At 41.6% G+C, this 18,652-nt stretch overlaps 2 protein-coding genes across 2 annotated transcripts in view; both read right to left on the bottom strand.

Moving 5' to 3' along the window:
- The window catches only part of LOC115140678 (leucine-rich repeat-containing protein 43), a 59,594-nt gene extending 54,272 nt beyond the window's left edge, over positions 1-5,322 (bottom strand). Inside the window, exons 1-3 of the mRNA XM_065026999.1 lie at positions 5,076-5,322; positions 3,001-3,258; positions 2,514-2,624 (exon numbers count right to left, since the gene is read on the bottom strand). Coding sequence (XP_064883071.1) covers positions 2,514-2,624; positions 3,001-3,258; positions 5,076-5,162 — 456 coding nt within the window. The 5' untranslated portion in view covers positions 5,163-5,322. The remainder of the gene's footprint in view (positions 1-2,513; positions 2,625-3,000; positions 3,259-5,075) is intronic.
- A 6,150-nt stretch (positions 5,323-11,472) lies between these two features.
- Positions 11,473-18,652, bottom strand: part of mlxip (MLX interacting protein) — a 37,583-nt gene continuing 30,403 nt past the window's right edge. Inside the window, 3 exon segments of the mRNA XM_029678119.2 lie at positions 11,473-14,542; positions 15,367-15,496; positions 18,117-18,240. Coding sequence (XP_029533979.2) covers positions 14,421-14,542; positions 15,367-15,496; positions 18,117-18,240 — 376 coding nt within the window. The 3' untranslated portion in view covers positions 11,473-14,420.

Genomic DNA, 18,652 nt, shown 5'->3' with positions numbered 1-18,652 from the left:
TCCTGGCTCAACCCTAACCCTAACCCACCCTAGCTTCATGTCCACATGCCGGCTCAACCCTAACCCTAACCCACCCTAGCTTCATCTCCACATCCCGGCTCAACCCTAACCCTAACCCACCCTAGCTTAGCTTCATCTCCACATCCTGGCTCAACCCTAACCCTAACCCACCCTAGCTTCATCTCCACATCCTGGCTCAACCCTAACCTAACCCACCCTAGCTTCATCTCCACATCCTGGCTCAACCCTAACCCTAACCCACCCTAGCTTCATGTCCACATCAACCCTAACCCTAACCCACCCTCCACATCCCGGCTCAACCCTAACCCTAACCCACCCTAGCATCTCCACATCCCGGCTCAACCCTAACCCTAACCCACCCTAGCTTCATGTCCACATCCTGGCTCAACCCTAACCCTAACCCACCCTAGCTTCATGTCCACCCTCAACCCTAACCCTAACCCACCCTAGCTTCATCTCCACATCCCGGCTCAACCCTAACCCTAACCCACCCTAGCTTCATGTCCACATCCTGGCTCAACCCTAACCCTAACCCACCCCTAGCTTCATCTCCACATGGCTCAACCCTAACCCTAACCCACCCTAGCTTCATCTCCACACCCTCAACCCTAACCCTAACCCACCCTAGCTTCATGTCCACATCCTGGCTCAACCCTAACCCTAACCCACCCTAGCTTCATCTCCACATCCCGGCTCAACCCTAACCCTAACCCACCCTAGCTTCATCTCCACATCCTGGCTCAACCCTAACCCTAACCCACCCTAGCTTCATGTCCACATCCTGGCTCAACCCTAACCCTAACCCACCCTAGCTTCATGTCCACATCCGGCTCAACCCCCTAACCCACCCTAGCTTCATGTCCACATCCTGGCTCAACCCTAACCCTAAACCCTTCAACATCCCGGCTCAACCCTAACCCTAACCCACCCTAGCTTCATCTCCACATCCCGGCTCAACCCTAACCCTAACCCACCCTAGCTTCATCTCCACATCCTGGCTCAACCCTAACCCTAACCCACCCTACCCTCCACATCCTGGCTCAACCCAACCCTAACCCTAACCCTAGCTTCATCTCCACATCCGGCTCAACCCTAACCCTAACCCACCCTAGCTTCATCTCCACATCCTGGCTCAACCCTAACTTAACCCTAACCCTAACCCTAACCCACCCTAGCTTCATGTCCACATCCTGGCTCAACCCTAACCCTAACCCACCCTAGCTTCTTCATCAACCTAACCCTCCAGCTTCATCTCCACATCCTGGCTCAACCCTAACCCTAACCCACCCTAGCTTCATGTCCACATGCCGGCTCAACCCTAACCCTAACCCACCCTAGCTTCATCTCCAACTCCTAACCCACCCACCCTAGCTTCATCTCCACATCCTGGCTCAACCCTAACCCTAACCCACCCTAGCTTCATGTCCACATCCCGGCTCAACCCTAACCCTAAACCCTAGCTTCAATCCCTTGCTCCCTAACCCTAACCCACCCTAGCTTCATGTCCACATCCCGGCTCAACCCCTAACCCTAACCCACCCTAGCTTCATGTCCACATGCCGGCTCAACCCTAAACCCTTAACCCTAACCCACCCTAGCTTCATGTCCACATCCTGGCTCAACCCTAACCCAACACCCTAGCTTCATGTCTAACCCTAACCCACCCCTAGCTTCATGTCCACATCCTGGCTCAACCCTAACCCTAACCCACCCTAGCTTCATGTCCACATCCGGCTCAACCCTAACCCTAACCCACCCTAGCTTCATGTCCACATCCTGGCTCAACCCTAACCCTAACCCACCCTAGCTTCATCTCCACATCCTGGCTCAACCCTAACCCTAACCCACCCTAGCTTCCTCCACATCCTGGCTCAACCCTAACCCTAACCCACCCTAGCTTCATGTCCACATCCTGGCTCAACCCTAACCCTAACCCACCCTAGCTTCATCTCCACATCCCGGCTCAACCCTAACCCTAACCCACCCTAGCTTCATGTCCACATCCCGGCTCAACCCTAACCCTAACCCACCCTAGCTTCATGTCCACATCCTGGCTCACCCTACAGCCATGTAACCCTAACCCACCCTAGCTTCATCTCCACATCCTGGCTAACCCTAACTCCACATCCTGGCTCAACCCACCCTAGCTTCATGTCCACATCCTGGCTCAACCCTAACCCTAACCCACCTTAGCTTCATGTCCACATCCTGGCTCAACCCTAACCCTGACCCACCCTAGCTTCATGTCCACACCCCGGCTCAACCCTAACCCTAACCCACCCTAGCTTCATCTCTACACCCCGGCTCAACCCTAACCCTAACCCACCCTAGCTTCATCTCCACATCCTGGCTCAACCCTAACTCCACAGAATCACTCCTCCTACTATAGTTCAGTGCAGACGAATGGCGCTCTGAGTGTCCCTGTGGTGGGATTCAATGAGACATGGGTTTATGTGCCACAGCCCCTCCTCTCCCTGTGCTGTGTGACTCACTTGTAAGGTGCAGGGCAGGTACTCTGCTTGTAGTTCAGAAATTGTGTTGGCACTCAGCACTAACTCTCTTAGATTGGAGAACCTGAGCACGCCATCATCGACTATGGAGACCTGATGCACACAAAAAGACCCATTCACTGACAGTATGAATTCACATTCAAATAGATAGGAACATATGGGGGAGGTTTTTCCTCTATATAGCTGGTCTTTTCCTGAAAATGCGAGACAACACTGCTGGGACTTATCAAATAATGCATTCATCCAACATTGGTTTTCGTATGCAATCAAACTTGTGCCTGTCCTGCTCAAAGTGATGGCACGTCTTACTATAATTGCCGATTACTGTACAAAATAAAATGTTGGATGAATTGTTTATTTCAGCAGGACAGGTATATAAAGGCTGGTAATATAAATTGGAGCCAAAAGATTGCTCAACAAATGAATCAAGGCTTGTGAGCATTGGCTATCAAACAGCTAAGATACTCACACCCTTGTCTACAATACGTAGGGTGTTGAAGTGGCTGAATATGAAGTTGCCATGGAGAAGTTCAGGTGTTCGCACAGACAGCTCTCTCAGGGTTCGGGCTTGGGGGCTCCATGACCCCTCATGTTGCCATGGGGACAGTGGACTGGTCAAGTGCTCCATAAGGGCCTCCTCCTCCTCCTTGGCTGCACCTTCTCTCCCCTCGTCCTGCTCACTGTAGCCCCAACTCTGTTCCTCAAAGATACTCCCTCTGGATTTGCTCTAAACACAACAGCACAGGAACATGCCGTTGAGGTAAAAAGCATTGCACTTCTGTTAATCAATGGTATTTTGGACCACCTCATTCATATCCACTACTTGTACATGAAGAGTAGGAAACCACCAAGAGGTGACCTTGCTCGATGGATGGCACCATCAAGAGCCATGCACTATGTATATACAGTGGGGCAAAAAAGTATTTAGTCAGCCACCAATTGTGCAAGTTCTCCCACTTAAAAAGATGAGAAAGGCCTGTCATTTTCATCATAGGTACACTTCAACTATGACAGACAAAATGAGGGGAAAAAATCCAGAAAATCACATTGTAGGATTTTTTTATGAATTTATTTGCAAACTATGGTGGAAAATATGTATTTGGTTACCTACAAACAAGCAAGATTTCTGTCTCTCACAGACCTGTAACTTCTTCTTTAAGAGGCTCCTCTGTCCTCCACTCATTACCTGTATTAATGGCACCTGTTTGAACTTGTTATTAGTATAAAAGATACCTGTCCACAACCTCAAACAGTCACAACCTCAAACTTGATTTGAGCTTGGTTTGAAGAAATCAACTGTGGGAGAAATTATTAGGAAATGGAAGACATACAAGACCACTGATAATCTCCCTCGATCTGGGGCTCCACGCAAGATCTCACCCCGTGGGGTCAAAATGATCACAAGAACGGTGAGCAAAAATCCCAGAACCACACGGGGGGACCTAGTGAATGACCTGCAGAGAGCTGGGACCAAAGTAACAAAGCCTACCACCAGTAACACACTACGCCGCCAGGGACTCAAATCCTGCAGTGCCAGACGTGTCCCCCTGCTTAAGCCAGTACATGTCCAGGCCCGTCTGAAGTTTGCTAGAGAGCATTTGGATGATCCAGAAGAAGATTGGGAGAATGTCATATGGTCAGATGATACCAAAATATAACTTTTTGGTAAAAACTCAACTCGTCGTGTTTGGAGGACAAAGAATGCTGAGTTGCATCCAAAGAACACCATACCTACTGTGAAGCATGGGTGTGGAAACATCATGCTTTGGGGCTGTTTTTCTGCAAAGGGACCAGGACGACTGATCCGTGTAAAGGAAAGAATGAATGGGGCCATGTATCGTGAGATTTTGAGTGAAAACCTCCTTCCATCAGCAAGGGCATTGAAGATGAAACAGGTCTTTCAGCATGACAATGATCCCAAACACACCGCCCGGGCTACGAAGGAGTGGCTTCGTAAGAAGCATTTCAAGGTCCTGGAGTGGCCTAGCCAGTCTCCAGATCTCAACCCCATAGAAAATCTTTGGAGGGAGTTGAAAGTCTGTGTTGCCAAGCAACAGCCCCAAAATATCACTGCTCTAGAGGAGATCTGCATGGAGGAATGGGCCAAAATACCAGCAACAGTGTGTGAAAACCTTGTGAAGACTTACAGAAAACATTTGACCTCTGTCATTGCAAACAAAGGGTATATAACAAAGTATTGAGATAACTTTTGTTATTGACCAAATACTTATTTTCCACCATAATTTGCAAATAAATTCATTAAAAATCCTACAATGTGATTTTCTGGATTTTTTCCATCATTTTGTCTGTCATAGTTGAAGTGTACCTATGATGAAAATTACAGGCCTCTCTCATCTTTTTTAAGTGGGAGAACTTGCACAATTGGTGGCTGACTAAATACTTTTTTGCCCCACTGTATATATAGCTCTGGCACCATCCATTCCATTACATTGAGACTTTGGGATCTTTGAGTGAAATCACACAAGTTTGTCTGCCCTCTTTTCTGATCTGATGTGTGGCCAAAAAAGCTTAATGTGGACTCACCCAACAGCCATGCCCACATGGAAAGTCCTTCAGACAGAGGCTACGAAGCTGCTCCTCCACAGCCAAAGAAAGTGTCCGAGAGCCCATTCTAAAGGATCAGGGTTGTAGATAAAGAAAACAATAACAGACCCATTAAAGGGAAAGTCAATCCCATAAAATGGTGTGAGAGCCACAATATCAAACTAAATTACTTTTGAGTTTTTTCAAGGCCCTGTTGCTTGTTAACAATCGAGTGGCTGCATTTGGCTGTGGATCCTTCTGAAAGGTTGCCTGGCAACAGTTGACAGAACACATACCAGAGATCTACATTACACCACTTTCCTGTTGTGGGAAGGTACGGTGGCAAGAAACAGTATGTAAACCCTTTGGCATTACCTGGATTACTGCATAAATTGGTCATAAAATTAGATGTTATTTTCATATGTCACAACAATAGATCACCACAGTCTGCTTAAACTAATAAACACACAAACAATTATACATGTTCATGTCTTTATTGACCACACTTTGAAAACATTCACAGTGCAAGGTGGAAAAGGTATGTGAACCCTTGGATTTAATAACTGGTTGATCACATTTTGGCAGCAATAACCTCAACCAAACATTTTCTGTAGTTGTGAATCAGACCTGCACAACGGTCAGGAAGAATTTTGGACCATTCCTCTTTTCATAACTGTTTTAGTTCAGCAATATTATTGGGATGTCTGGTGTGAACTGCTCGAGGTCATGCCACAGCATCTCAAATCGGGTTGAGGTCAGGACTCTGACTGGGCCACTCCAGAAAGCGAATTTTCTTCTGTTGAAGCCATTTTGTTGTTGATTTACTTCTGTGTTTTGGGTCGTTGTCCTGTTGCATCACCCAACTTCTGTTGAGCTTCAATTGGCAGACAGAGAGCCTTACATTCTCCTGCGAAAAATCTTGATAAACTTGGGAATTCATTTTTCCGTCGATGATAGCAAGCTGTCCAGGCCCTGAAGCAGCAAAGCAGCCCCAAACCATGATGCCCCCTCCACCATACTTTACAGTTAGGGTGAGGTTTTGATGTTGGTGTGCTGTGCCTTTTTTTCTCCGCACATAGTGTTGTATGTTACTACGAAACAGCTCAACTTTAGTTTAATCTGCCCACAGAATATTTTGCCAGTAACCCTGTCGAACATCCAGGTGCTCTTTAGCGAACTTCAGACTTGCAGCAATGTTTTTTTTGGACAGCAGTGGGTTCTTCAGTGGTGTCCTCCCATGAACATCATTCTTGTTTAGTGTTTTACGTATCGTAGACTCGTCAACAGAGATGTTAACATGTTCCAGAGATTTCTGTAAATCTTTAGCTGACACTAGGTTTCTTCTTATCTCATTGAGCATTCTGTGTTGTGCTCTTGCAGTCATCTGAAATTCACTTCTCGCCTGAGGGACAATATAGATAATTGTATGTGTGGGGTACAGAGATGGAGTAGTCATTTAAAAATCATGTTAAACATTATTGCACACAGAGTGAGTCCATGCAACTTATGTGACTTAAGCACATTTTGCCATAGTAAGTTTTCAACCGTTTTGTTGACTCAATACATTTCAGCTTTTCACTTTCATTTCATTTCATTTCTAAAAACATCATTCCACTTTGACATTATGGGGTATTGTGTGTAGATCAGTCACACAAAACATTTTAATTTGATCCATTTTAAATTCAGACTGTAACACAACAAAATGTGGAAAAAGTCAAGGGGTGTGAATACTTTATGAAGGCTCTGTATGTGTTCCGTGTTAATGTTCAGGTTAATCACCTTAACTTGTGACTAATGGGGAATTTAAACCGTGAAGGATTTTTTTAAACAAAATGTGCAATATTACATCTCACATTACACTTTTTCTGTGAGCGGTTTTATTCTAAAATGCCTTCTATTTATCATATTCTAGTGGACATGGATGCAATGCATTATTTGCAATGCATGCAAAGTTATTCCTATTCAACCATGCTCATTGGTTTGATCACCTGATTCATCAACATCTAATTTGCAGTGATCATGGAGGAAAGTAGTAACCTAGTGATACCTTCCACTTGCAAACCAAAGTCTGCTAGTAAACACTACGCTGCGGTAGGAAAGATTACGACAAGATTGCTTAGTAGATTATGGGATTGGAGTCAGAAACTAAAAAACTAAAAAATTCCATGTAGGTACATTTCCATGTTTGAAATATAAATTAGTCTCATTAATTCAAAAACTGTCAGACATCACTAGACAAGCACTCATTAACACATCTTCAGAAACTTGTGCCATGCATCTCACTCGAGGTAAGACACTTAACACCACAGTAATATAGTTGCCGCAAACAAAATGTTTATTTTTCATATTTTTTTATACAAAGAAAAAAAAAAACTAATCTAAGAGAGTATTCATGGGCAATTCATAGACTTTACAAAATGTCTCTAAAATCCTGATTTGGTAGGATATGTGGAAGTGGATTCAGATTTTTTTTAAATCATTAAAATGGACAAGCCATGCAAAGAGTGACATCAAATGTTCACCCGTTTGTAGTAGTCAGTCAAATCTATTCCAAAAAGGAATGCATTAGGATTGTCATAGTTATTTGATTTACCTCATTGTTGAACAGGTATCTTTCTATGTGAGTTTTGTTTAGGACTACCAATATCTTTCATTGCAACATTGTTGATCGTCAGCACTGCCTCAAGACCAATGGGCCAAAATCATCTGAAAAAAGCTGCAAAATCCAAAACTCTGAACTGGCTTGCATCTCAAACACAACACCTGCTTAAAGAATATGTAAGTAGTTGACATCAAATGTTATTTGTCACATGCGCTTAATACAACATGTGTAGGTAGACCTTACCATGAAATGCTTACTTACAAGCCCTTAACCAACAATGCAGTTCAAGAAATATGGACATGGTTATTATATTGTGTAAAAGTGAAATAATGGAAAGAGCTTAGGCCTGTACATAATATTTGGTAAAATTATTAGACAAGAAAGAAAACATAAGCTCTGAAAAGGAAAGACTGTAAAATGGTGCTTAAATCCAAAATGTATCTTCTCATTAGGTTAACAGCAATTTCCAGGGAGAAGACCCACAACTAAATTTGACCATAACAGACATCATTCTGCCTGTGACGAGTGTCTCTGCCGTTAGATCCTCCTGTGCCATCAATGGATACCTTAGACAACTGAAACAAATGATTCAGCGAGATGATTTGACTGGAGACTCAGAGAGATTCATATCTCAGACTGAAGTCATCAGGAGCCAGTTCATAGCAGCCATGGATATTCAAAACTGTGTGAAACTAGATCTGGAGAAGCCAGGGGACAGTTCATACAAAAGGAAATTAATGGGTTACAAAATCCTTGATAACGTCTACAAGTGGCTGAAGGGATACTAGCAAAACACAACAAGCGTCCTTAGACTAGTCTTGTTCTTTGGAGGATAAATGATAAACTTGATATATTTATTTATTCATTTCAATCTATTTATTAATTAATATATGTATTACTTTTTCACTTGTTTACATAGCATATTTATTTATTTGTTCATGAACCTATAGTAGTAAATGATGCTGTTCATTTGACCTCCCTGTACTCCGTTCAAAAAAGTCCAGTTAAGTGCACAGTGGACCAGCGGCTGCATAAGGTTTTCCCCAAAGTGTTTTTATTAAAACTCATTTTAAAAGCCATAGTCCATTTGTTCACAAACCATTTGACTGTCATGCTGCTCTTGCATGTTGTGTGCAAAATAAATACATTTTCTTTCATTCAAAGGAAAGGCCATATGTGTTCCCAATTTAATAATTTTGTATCTGAAGGATTGAATTACTTAAAGGAAAAACGCAATATAGATAGCCATAGGTTTTAACATTTAGAAAAATGAAATATGATCAACTTAAGCAAGAAACAGGTTGACTAGGGTAGGCCGTAATTGTAAATAAGAATTTGTTCTTAACTGACTTGCCTAGTTAAATAAAAAGTTTAAATAAAAAATGTAAATAGGCTAGAAGAAGTTCAAAAACTTATTAGCACAATGTGATCCAGATATGACTGTGAAGGCAAGGGTTGGTTTGGGGTTGTTTAGGGTTATGCAATAATGTTGAATAAGTAGTATGGCTTCATACTGTCCAGGACATTCTAGACGAAAAGGCATAGTTTGAATTCTGAACATACCAGTTCTACTGGTTGTGAAAACTGGAACCACATTAGTGAAATATTGCAAAATAGTCCTGTATATGCCAGAATAATTGCACAATAGTTTGTATACTCAAGTACCAGCAACAATATGAATATCTCGTTCCATACCTTCCAGTCTATTTAATGGGAATGTATTAATTTATTAATACATACATTTATTTGCATTTCCTCAATTTGCATTCTGGGATGTGAATTAGGTTTATTCACAGTACTTTAAGTGTATAGTCCTTCCATTGACATACTTCCTAGACTTGTGACATGTGCCGTCGGGAATGTTCTTGGGGACCTTCAATGCTGCAGAATGATGGAGGCCACTGTGTTCTTGGTGACCTTCAATGCTGCAGAATGATGGAGGCCACTGTGTTCTTGGGGACCTTCAATGCTGCAGACATTTTGTGGTACCCTTCCCCAGATCTGTGCCTCAACACAATCCTGCCTCGGAGCTCTATGGACAATTTATTGTTTTTTTGCCCTGATATGCACTGTCAACTGTGGGACCTTATTTACAGTAGACAGGCGCCTTTCCAAATCATATCCAATTAATGGAATCTGCCACAGGTGGTCTCAAATCAATTTGTAGAAATATCTCAAGGATGATCAATGGAAACAGGATGGACCGGAGCACAATTTTGAGTCTCATAGCAAAGGATCTGAACACTTATGTAAATAAAGGTATTTATGTTTGTTATTTTCAATAAATGTGCAAACATTTCTAAAAACCCTTTTTTTGCTTTGTCATTATGGGGTATTGTGTGTAGACTGCTGAGGATTCTTTATTTTTAAAAATCCATTTTAGAATAAGACTGTAATGTAACAACATGTGGAAAAAATCAAGGGGTCTGAACTCTCTCCGAAGGCACTGTATATATTCCATAAACGATCACTCAACCTTTGCACTTACAAAATGATTCACAATCACTGATATTTCTCCACAGGGTCATATTTACTAAATCTATGTGTGACATTTGAGTTTTCAGAAAGCCTGTGCCAAGTATGTTATTCCTACGACTACATTTTGAATCAGGACAGCCCCGATATCTGGTGAATAGTCAGGGAAGCCCCAACATCTGACACTCAAGTTGATCAAATTACACATCTCATTTACTCTCAATGGGAGTAGTGATTACTCACACAATAACAAAAAAATGACAATAAAGCAATTTCAATATGCATTTTCAAAAGAAATAGGAAAGAAAGCATATGGGATGATCTTTATCTCAACCTGCACATTTATAAGCAAAGGCCTTTGCCACTTTGACCAGATCTACACAACTATTTGACATGGGACTCTGTGGTGGTGAGAACTGAACGTTTATTTTTAACAATATGTTTTGCTTGAGAGGAATTTATATATTGGAGACACTCAGTAAAGATGTAATCTGCGGTCTCTTAGACAAAACATTGCACAATATTGTTTGATCTTATAGTGAAGATAACATGGGTAGTGTAAGTGACTATAGTAGAAATATTCATGGTCTTTTAAGGACCAATAGCATTTCGATGATAAACTTACAGATCAGATATGGGTTGCGTTGGAGACTAACTTGAGTGCCCTCTTTCAGTGTTTTACCTGTTCCTGTGCCTTACATCACAAGTAGCAGCCTTCCAATGGACACAGATGGCAACATATATGATGTTGCGTCATGGACAAAAAGAGTTGGACTACTTGGTATGTTTAGCAGCCTTTTCCTGAGTGTTAAAAGGTTCATGAAACTAAAACTATAAAGAAAAGCAAACATTAGCACTGATTAACTGTAAATCATTGCCTTCATCATAAATGCAATCAATGATGATTATATTGACACTGTAGAGCCTTTTAACAGTAGAAAATGACTTTCATTTCTCTTTCATATTCCACTAGAACCAGCCCGGGATTCTTCCCCCCCATACTGGGCCCAACCAGGTAGGCTGGATCCAGGAGCCGAAGATGAACGAGAAGATCACTGGAAAACATCTTTCTGCCTTTCTTTGTTATATGAGTGAAGCTGCCAAACTGAACATGGAAAAGAGGGTGATCAATGGACTCAATGAGGCCTGTCAACATATCAAAGACCTGAAATCCTGGATGTGCAACCACCAAGACTGCCAAGAAGTGTGCCAACTCCCTTTTGATGTGAACGACCACCACGAAACTCTTATGTTTGTGAAGAGGCTTCTCACCCTCTACACACAATGGTTGATTAAAGGAACAGAGTAATATACAATATGCCTACTTGAAGTCTAGCTTTATTAATAATTCAAATTTATTTATGACATTTATTTATTCATCAGTGTACTGGTCAGTGTCTTATCAATTGAACACTCTTATTTGGTTCCGGGTCACATTGAAAATACTGTTTTTTTGTCAAAGAATTGGCTGTATCATTATGTTATCATTTGTGTCATACAAGAATGTTACCAATTGTTGGAAATGCCATGTATTGTACCTGATACACATTAAGTAACATGCAAAAAAATACTATGTTCCATTCATTAAAAATGTTTCCGGAAATTGTACCGTTTGACATACTTCCTAGACTTGTGATGTGCCGTCGGGAACGTAAGAAAGTAGGATATTAAGGTTACCCAAAACACAGTACACAAGAAAAACACAAACCATGTAGGAAAAAAAACTATTTTCTTTACTACAAGAAAGAAAATATTTACAACACTAACTTCTCAGAGGGAACAAACAGACAAGGACTTCCAAAAAGTAATCTCATAAATGAAATCTTCCTTAGACAAAATTGTTAATACTTGTTTTATAACTTAAACCATGTCATGATTCTTGACAGAGGAATATTTCCCACATAGTAACTGCTTTGCAAACAAAACAAAACAAGTTTAAATCATCATGACATCCATCTGCTCTTGCGCTTTGAGTATTTGCATAGCTCCAATTCCCTTAGAATGGAACAGAAATAAAACGTTTGATCTGAATGACGTTAGATGAATGTTAGCTGTGATTAGCCCTAATGCTGTCTGAGTTGGACAATAATGTACATGTGGGGCTCAGAATCTTGATCTGTAACAATAATATAGTCCCCAGTCATCGGGTAAAGGGGACTCCACTCGTAGAGTAGCAAAGGGTGCAAAAATTAAGTGATCACAGTTAAGACATGTACTAAGGCCTCTCAAAAAGCACACTATAAAACCCCCATAAAATATACATTCATGAAATAAACAACCAATGCTGCTAGATTTGACATCATTCAAAGTAAACTGTTGTTGTGCATCAAGTAATAAATACAGAAAAATCATTAGACTTCCTGAGGAGAGTTTACACAAAATGTGCTAAGACATATAACAAACAAAAAAACAAGACACAAAATATCACACTGCAACAGTAATACAGTATCCATGCATGTACCGTTCTGGGGTGCATTTCTCATAAAGGAGTAGTCTCTAGACAGATGGGATGCCTCCCACAATGTGACAACGTAGGTTGGTGGTTCCAAGACTAATAAAGGAGAGGGGCGTAAAATGTATGTTCCTATATTAATTTCAATATGGCCTATAAAAGTTGCATCTTTGACAAATAAGATCTGAACTAGGAGAGACATGCATCTTTGAAAGGCTTGATTATGATAAACAAATATAGAACATACATACGCTATGTAACCTGTATGCTGATGGCTGCCGCTTGTCTTCAGCTTAATGTATCCTAAATGTGTTTGTTTGGTTAAAGGGTACAGCATAAACACTCACCAGCGCCTCCCTTAGCGGAACAAAAAGAAAATAGCAACATTCACCACATAATGTTTGAATGCTCCTATAACACAACGTTTCTTTGTTTAATTGACTGAATGGAAGTTAGGCTGCAGCGTATGATGTTAAATGTACAGTGAGTGTAGTGTGCCCCCCAAGTGCTTCGCATTTGATCTTCGGACCACTCAGGGTCCATTCCGTAAAAATGCATTTTCCTTAAGTGAAAGGTGAATACTATTCCATGGATAACCCTTGGCTTAACATTATCTGAGGATATTAGACTTCTGGTATGATTCAGTACAACCCCCCCAAGAAAAGGGTAGAATACCCAGGACGTCTGTCCACAAAGGACTGGGACACCCTCCCTCCCACCAGATGCATATGAGCTGAATGATGAGAATGAAAGACCAGTAGCAAATAGTTACTGTTGAAGGCTTTCATGGTACTCAAAGCATGCTGCCAATCAATGCTAAGCTTTTGGTTTGTTTTATAGGCTTTTTGATGGCAAGCTCAGTGTATCCACACTCATCGTCATACAACAGAGTAAACAACAGAACCAACTGAATCTCACTCAACTCCTTCAAGAGATATTTCCCTTTTAAGACAGTTCATAGGCCATCTTATACCTTAAATAATTTAAGAGCTGAATAAAAACAAAAAGATAAAACAAAAATGAGCAAGTATGCTAAATGGTTGAAGCGCCATGTTATTTGTCTGCTGAAGTGAGCCTGAAAACAAGCTGGTAGTTCCCCTGTCAGCAGTGTTGAAGGTTACATTAACAAAAGAGCAACAAGGGCAACAGGTCGCCTAGCGGTTCAAGCTCTGGGCCAGTAACTGAAAGGTTGATAGATCGAGTTCCTGAGCCAACAAGGTGAAAAAAATCTGAGCAAGGCACGTAATCCTAATTGCTCCAGGGTCGCCTTTTACAATGGCTGAACATGGCCATGACCCCACTCTCAGAGGGTGTCCCAGGGGGAGTCGGGATATGCAAAAAACACAATTCCAATTCACACATGCGTATAATACACACTTGTACATGAAATAGGACAAATATAAGCACCCACATTATTGCTGTGTTCAAAAGATGCTTTAAAGTTGTTCCATAGGTTGTGTGTATCAATCCTCCAAAGTAATGCACCGAGCCTGGGTTGTTGACAGCAAAGCCCAGTCGATGTGTAGGAATGATAGGTCAGTGAGCTGGATAAGGTCACGCACAAAAAGATCCTAAACATCATGTCCTGTTCTGAATGGTAATGGATAGGGTGGAAGACAGAGTAACCTCTTTGGATTACCTTTAAGGCAAACTAGTGCTGGTGCTTTTCCATACAATTGTTTCAAGGTGTTTTTCAATCTGGGGAGGTTAGAGGAGTTTGTGGTAGGGGCCCTCAGTGGCGGGCTCTACTAGAGAGTACTATAACCATGCCCTCTATCTGAACCCTTCTTCCGCTTCCTCTCTCCGGAGGGTGCGGCTAGGAGTCTGCAGAGTGCCTGTGGGTGTTGGTGACAGCCTGGGTGGCTTCGTCAGGCAGCAGGTTAGGGTCAGTAAGGACAGATGTGCTCGTGCTGAGCTGCCGGAGAGTGCTTAGGACCACTGGACAACAGAAAGACCAATCAGCTATACATTCATCAGAGTTGACATTTTGTGTGACAACAAGTTACACAAAACAATGTCAAATTTTAAATGTCTCTCTCCATAAAATGATATATGAAACAATCATGAATGAATGAATCGTGAAGTGATGAGTGATGAGTGAGAAAGTTAGAGGCATAAATATCATACCACTCCACAGACGGTCATGTGCTAGCTGTCTAGTCTGTGTTTTATAAAAATGTGCAATAAGCATAACAATATGCATTTATATGAGGAATGAAACAAAAATGAAGACAAGGAGCTAGCATGCCTCAGTAGGGCTTCAGATTGTGTAGCTGGCTCTTCAGGATCCTACTTCCTGCAGCATGCTAATCAGACAGTAGTAATATAACCTAGTGAAATGAACCAGCGAAGATAATCTCTGACGTCAACATCCCTCCCTCATATCATGAGATCGCTCCTCTGAGTGCAGGAGACAAATGTTGGCCAAGAAAAACACTGAATGTGTTCTTTCTTGTAAATAAATTACAGGAAAAGATTGTGGGTGATAGAGGTTGACAGATCATGACACCATGACACCAAACTTTCCTTAGAAAGCATTGGGGGTGGAATGGACTTTTATACATTCTAAAGAAGGAAGTATAGCATAATGTCACACATGCAATCTAACACCTACAGAAAGACAGTCATTCAAGTAAAAAACATAGTGAAATGCCAATGGAATCATTAGCCTCACTCTCCTACTTTGACACAGCTACCATTTAATTGAAAACAACATGTGTGTGCGTGAGGGAGGTTTGGGGTGCTGCGTGGGGTTTACTTACTGGGCCTCAGCACAGGCAGGGAGCAGTGACAGTCCAGCCATTGCAGTGTGGTCTCGCACAGCTCCCCTTTGCTTGTGGTGGAGACCGTCCCATTGAAGGACTCAAACAGGGGCTTAATGATGATGCTGAACTAAGGATGGTGGGTCAAGGGTCAAACACACTATTGAGAAAACAGATCTGAATTTGCATCCTATTCCTTTCTCTCACTGACAATCAAGACAGATATACTCAGATGGCTCATGGAACAAATCAAATCAAATTGTATTTGTCACATACACATGGTTAGCAGATGTTAATGCGAGTGTAGCGAAATGCTTGTGCTTCTAGTTCCGACAATGCAGTGATAACCAACAAGTAATTTAACTAACAATTCCAAAACTACTGTCTTATACACAGTGTAAGACAACAGTCCTTCAGTTAGGTCCAAAAGTATTTGGATAGTGACATGTTGTTGTTTTGGTTCTGTACTCCAGCACTTTGGATTAGAAATTATACAATGACTATGAGGTTAAAGTACAGACTATCAGCTTTAATTTGAGGGTATTTTCATTCATATCAGAAATTGCAGCACTAGATATAAAATGCTAACCTCCCCTGAAATTGGTAATGGTGAGAGGTTAGCATGTCTTGGGGGTATGATCTTTGTGCCTCAAACTTAGGTCACTCATCATTATTCACAATTCATTCAGGATAATCCATAATAATGGTAGCAATCACAAGTGTTCAGAAACTAGGGCCTCCCGAGTGGCGCAGCAGTCTAGGGCACTGCATTGACTCCAAAATGACATCTCATTTACCATTGGTTTCTATTGGGCCAAAATAATCTGAAACACAACCAAAACAAAGTACAAATGCATCCAAAAAGTTTATCAAGCTTGATGTAGTCATTGTGTGGTAGGATTATGGGATCAAATACTACACTTTTGACTATGTTAATACATACAGAGCATTCGGAAAGTATTCAGACCCCTTGACTTTCTCCACATTTGGTTACGTTACAGCCTTAAATCTCTAAAAATGTATTAAATAGTTTTTGACCCTCAATCTAAACACAATACACTATAATTACAAAGCAAAAACAGGTCTAGACATTTTTGCAAATGTATATTTAAAAACAAATGAAATATCCTATTTACATAAGTATTCAGACCCTTTACTCAGTACTTTGTGGAATCACCTTTGGCAGCAATTACAACCTCGAGTCCTCTTGGGTATGACGCTACAAGCTTGGCACACCTGTATTTGGGGAGTTTCTCCCATTCTTCTCAAGCTCTGTCAGGTTGGATGGGGAGCGTCGCTGCACAGCTATTTTCAGGTCTCTCCAGAGATGTTCGATCGGGTTCAAGTCCGGGCTCTGGCTGGGCCACTCAAGGACATTCAGAGACTTGTCCCATAGCCACTCCTGCGTTGTCTTGGCTGTGTGCTTAGTGCCGTTGTCCTGCTGGAAGATAAACCTTCGCCCCAGTCGGAGGTCCTGAGCGCTCTGGATCAGGTTATCATCAAGGATCTCTCTGTACTTTGCTCAGTTCATCTTTCCCTCAATCCTGACTAGCCTCCCAGTCCCTGCTGCTGAAAAACATCCCCACAGCATGATGCTGCCACCACCATGCGTCACCGTAGGGATGGCACCAGGTGTCCTCCAGGCGTGACACTTGGCATTCAAGCCAGAGTTCAATCTTTGTTTCATCAGATCAGAGAATCTTGTTTCTCATGGTCTGAGTCTTTAAGTGCATTTTGGCAAACTCCAAGCGGACTGTCATGTGCCTTTTACTGAGGAGTGGCTTCCGTCTGGACACTCTACCATAAAGGCCTGATTAGTGGATGGCTACAGAGATGGTTGTCCTTCTGGAAGGTTCTCCCATCTCCACAGAGGATCTCTAAAGCTCTGTCAGAGTGACCATCGGGTTCTTGGTCACCTCCCTGACCAAGGCCCTTCTCCCCTGATTGTTCAGCTCTAAGAAGAGTCTTTGTGGTTCCAAACTTCTTCCATTCAAGAATGGAGTCCACTGTGTTCTTGGGGCTCTTCAATGCTGCAGAAAGTTTTCGGTACCCTTCCCCAGTTCTGTGCCTCGACACATTCCTGTCTTAGAGCTCTACGGACAATTCCTTAAACTTCATGGCTTTATTTTTGCTCTGACATGCACTGTCAACTGTGGGACCTTATATAGACAGGTGTGTGTCTTTCCGAATCATGTCCAATCAATTGAATTTACCATAGGTGGACTCCAATCAAGTTGTAGAAACAGGATGTGCCAGAGCTAAATTTCAAGTCTCATAGCAAAGGGTCTGAATAATTATGTAAATAATGTATTTGTCTTTTATTTGAATAGATTTGCAAAAATTTCTAAAAACCTGTTTTAGCTTTGTCATTATGGGGTATTGTGTGTAGATTGATGAGGATTTGTATTTATTTAAAAATTTTTAGAATAAGTCTGTAACATAACAAATGTGGAAAAAGTAAAGGGGTCTGAATACTTTTCGAAGGCACTGTACTCTACACTCATAACCTTTCACAAGTCTGAAAGCTCTGGATAAGAGCGTCTGCTAAATGACTTAAATGTAAATGTAAGCTGAGGTTAGGGTGCTTTCCAACAGTCAAACGGTGGCTCTTCTTTGCTGATATAGAGCATCTTATCTAGCCATCTGATCTAAATAAAATGAACAAACATAATATTAAAAGTAGCCTGATTGAATCTTATATTATTATGACAAAGTTATGTTCAATGTCAAGGATAAGGGTAAAAGGATACAATCCAAAACTTCCAGTTCTGAAGTGTGCGGCTCTTCACATACTCATCAAACTTCTCCCGCATGTGGTCGAAGCGGTGGCGTGTGATAGGCACTCCAGTAGCAGGCAGCTGCTCCTGACACACACTGTGGCACAGCAATAACATACAGATCAGATTACTATGTAACGTATACTGACACATGGTATCATCACATATGGTAGGGTGTACACTCACTCTGCCCAGATGCACATTGGTGATGAAATTTTACTTCCTTAGTTACTTCCTTATGTTATAAAATACATTTGTAAAATACATTTTACAGAGACAAAAAGTATTATTCATGTTCTGAATCATTCAGTGGGGTCTTTAGCATATCAAATCAAATTTTATTTGTCACATACACATGGTTAGCAGATGTTAATGAGAGTGTAGCGAAATGTAGCGAAATGTAGCGAAACAGTATATCCAAAAAGTCAGATTTTTGTAACCTAATACATCCAAAAACAAACCATGACCTCTTGACAAAGCTGTGCAGGTTTCTCTGAACAACGTGAGGA

The sequence above is a fragment of the Oncorhynchus nerka genome, linkage group LG13 (assembly GCF_034236695.1).
Source record: "Oncorhynchus nerka isolate Pitt River linkage group LG13, Oner_Uvic_2.0, whole genome shotgun sequence".
Lineage (NCBI taxonomy): Eukaryota > Metazoa > Chordata > Actinopteri > Salmoniformes > Salmonidae > Oncorhynchus > Oncorhynchus nerka.
This window is presented reverse-complemented; position numbering and strand designations above follow the sequence as displayed.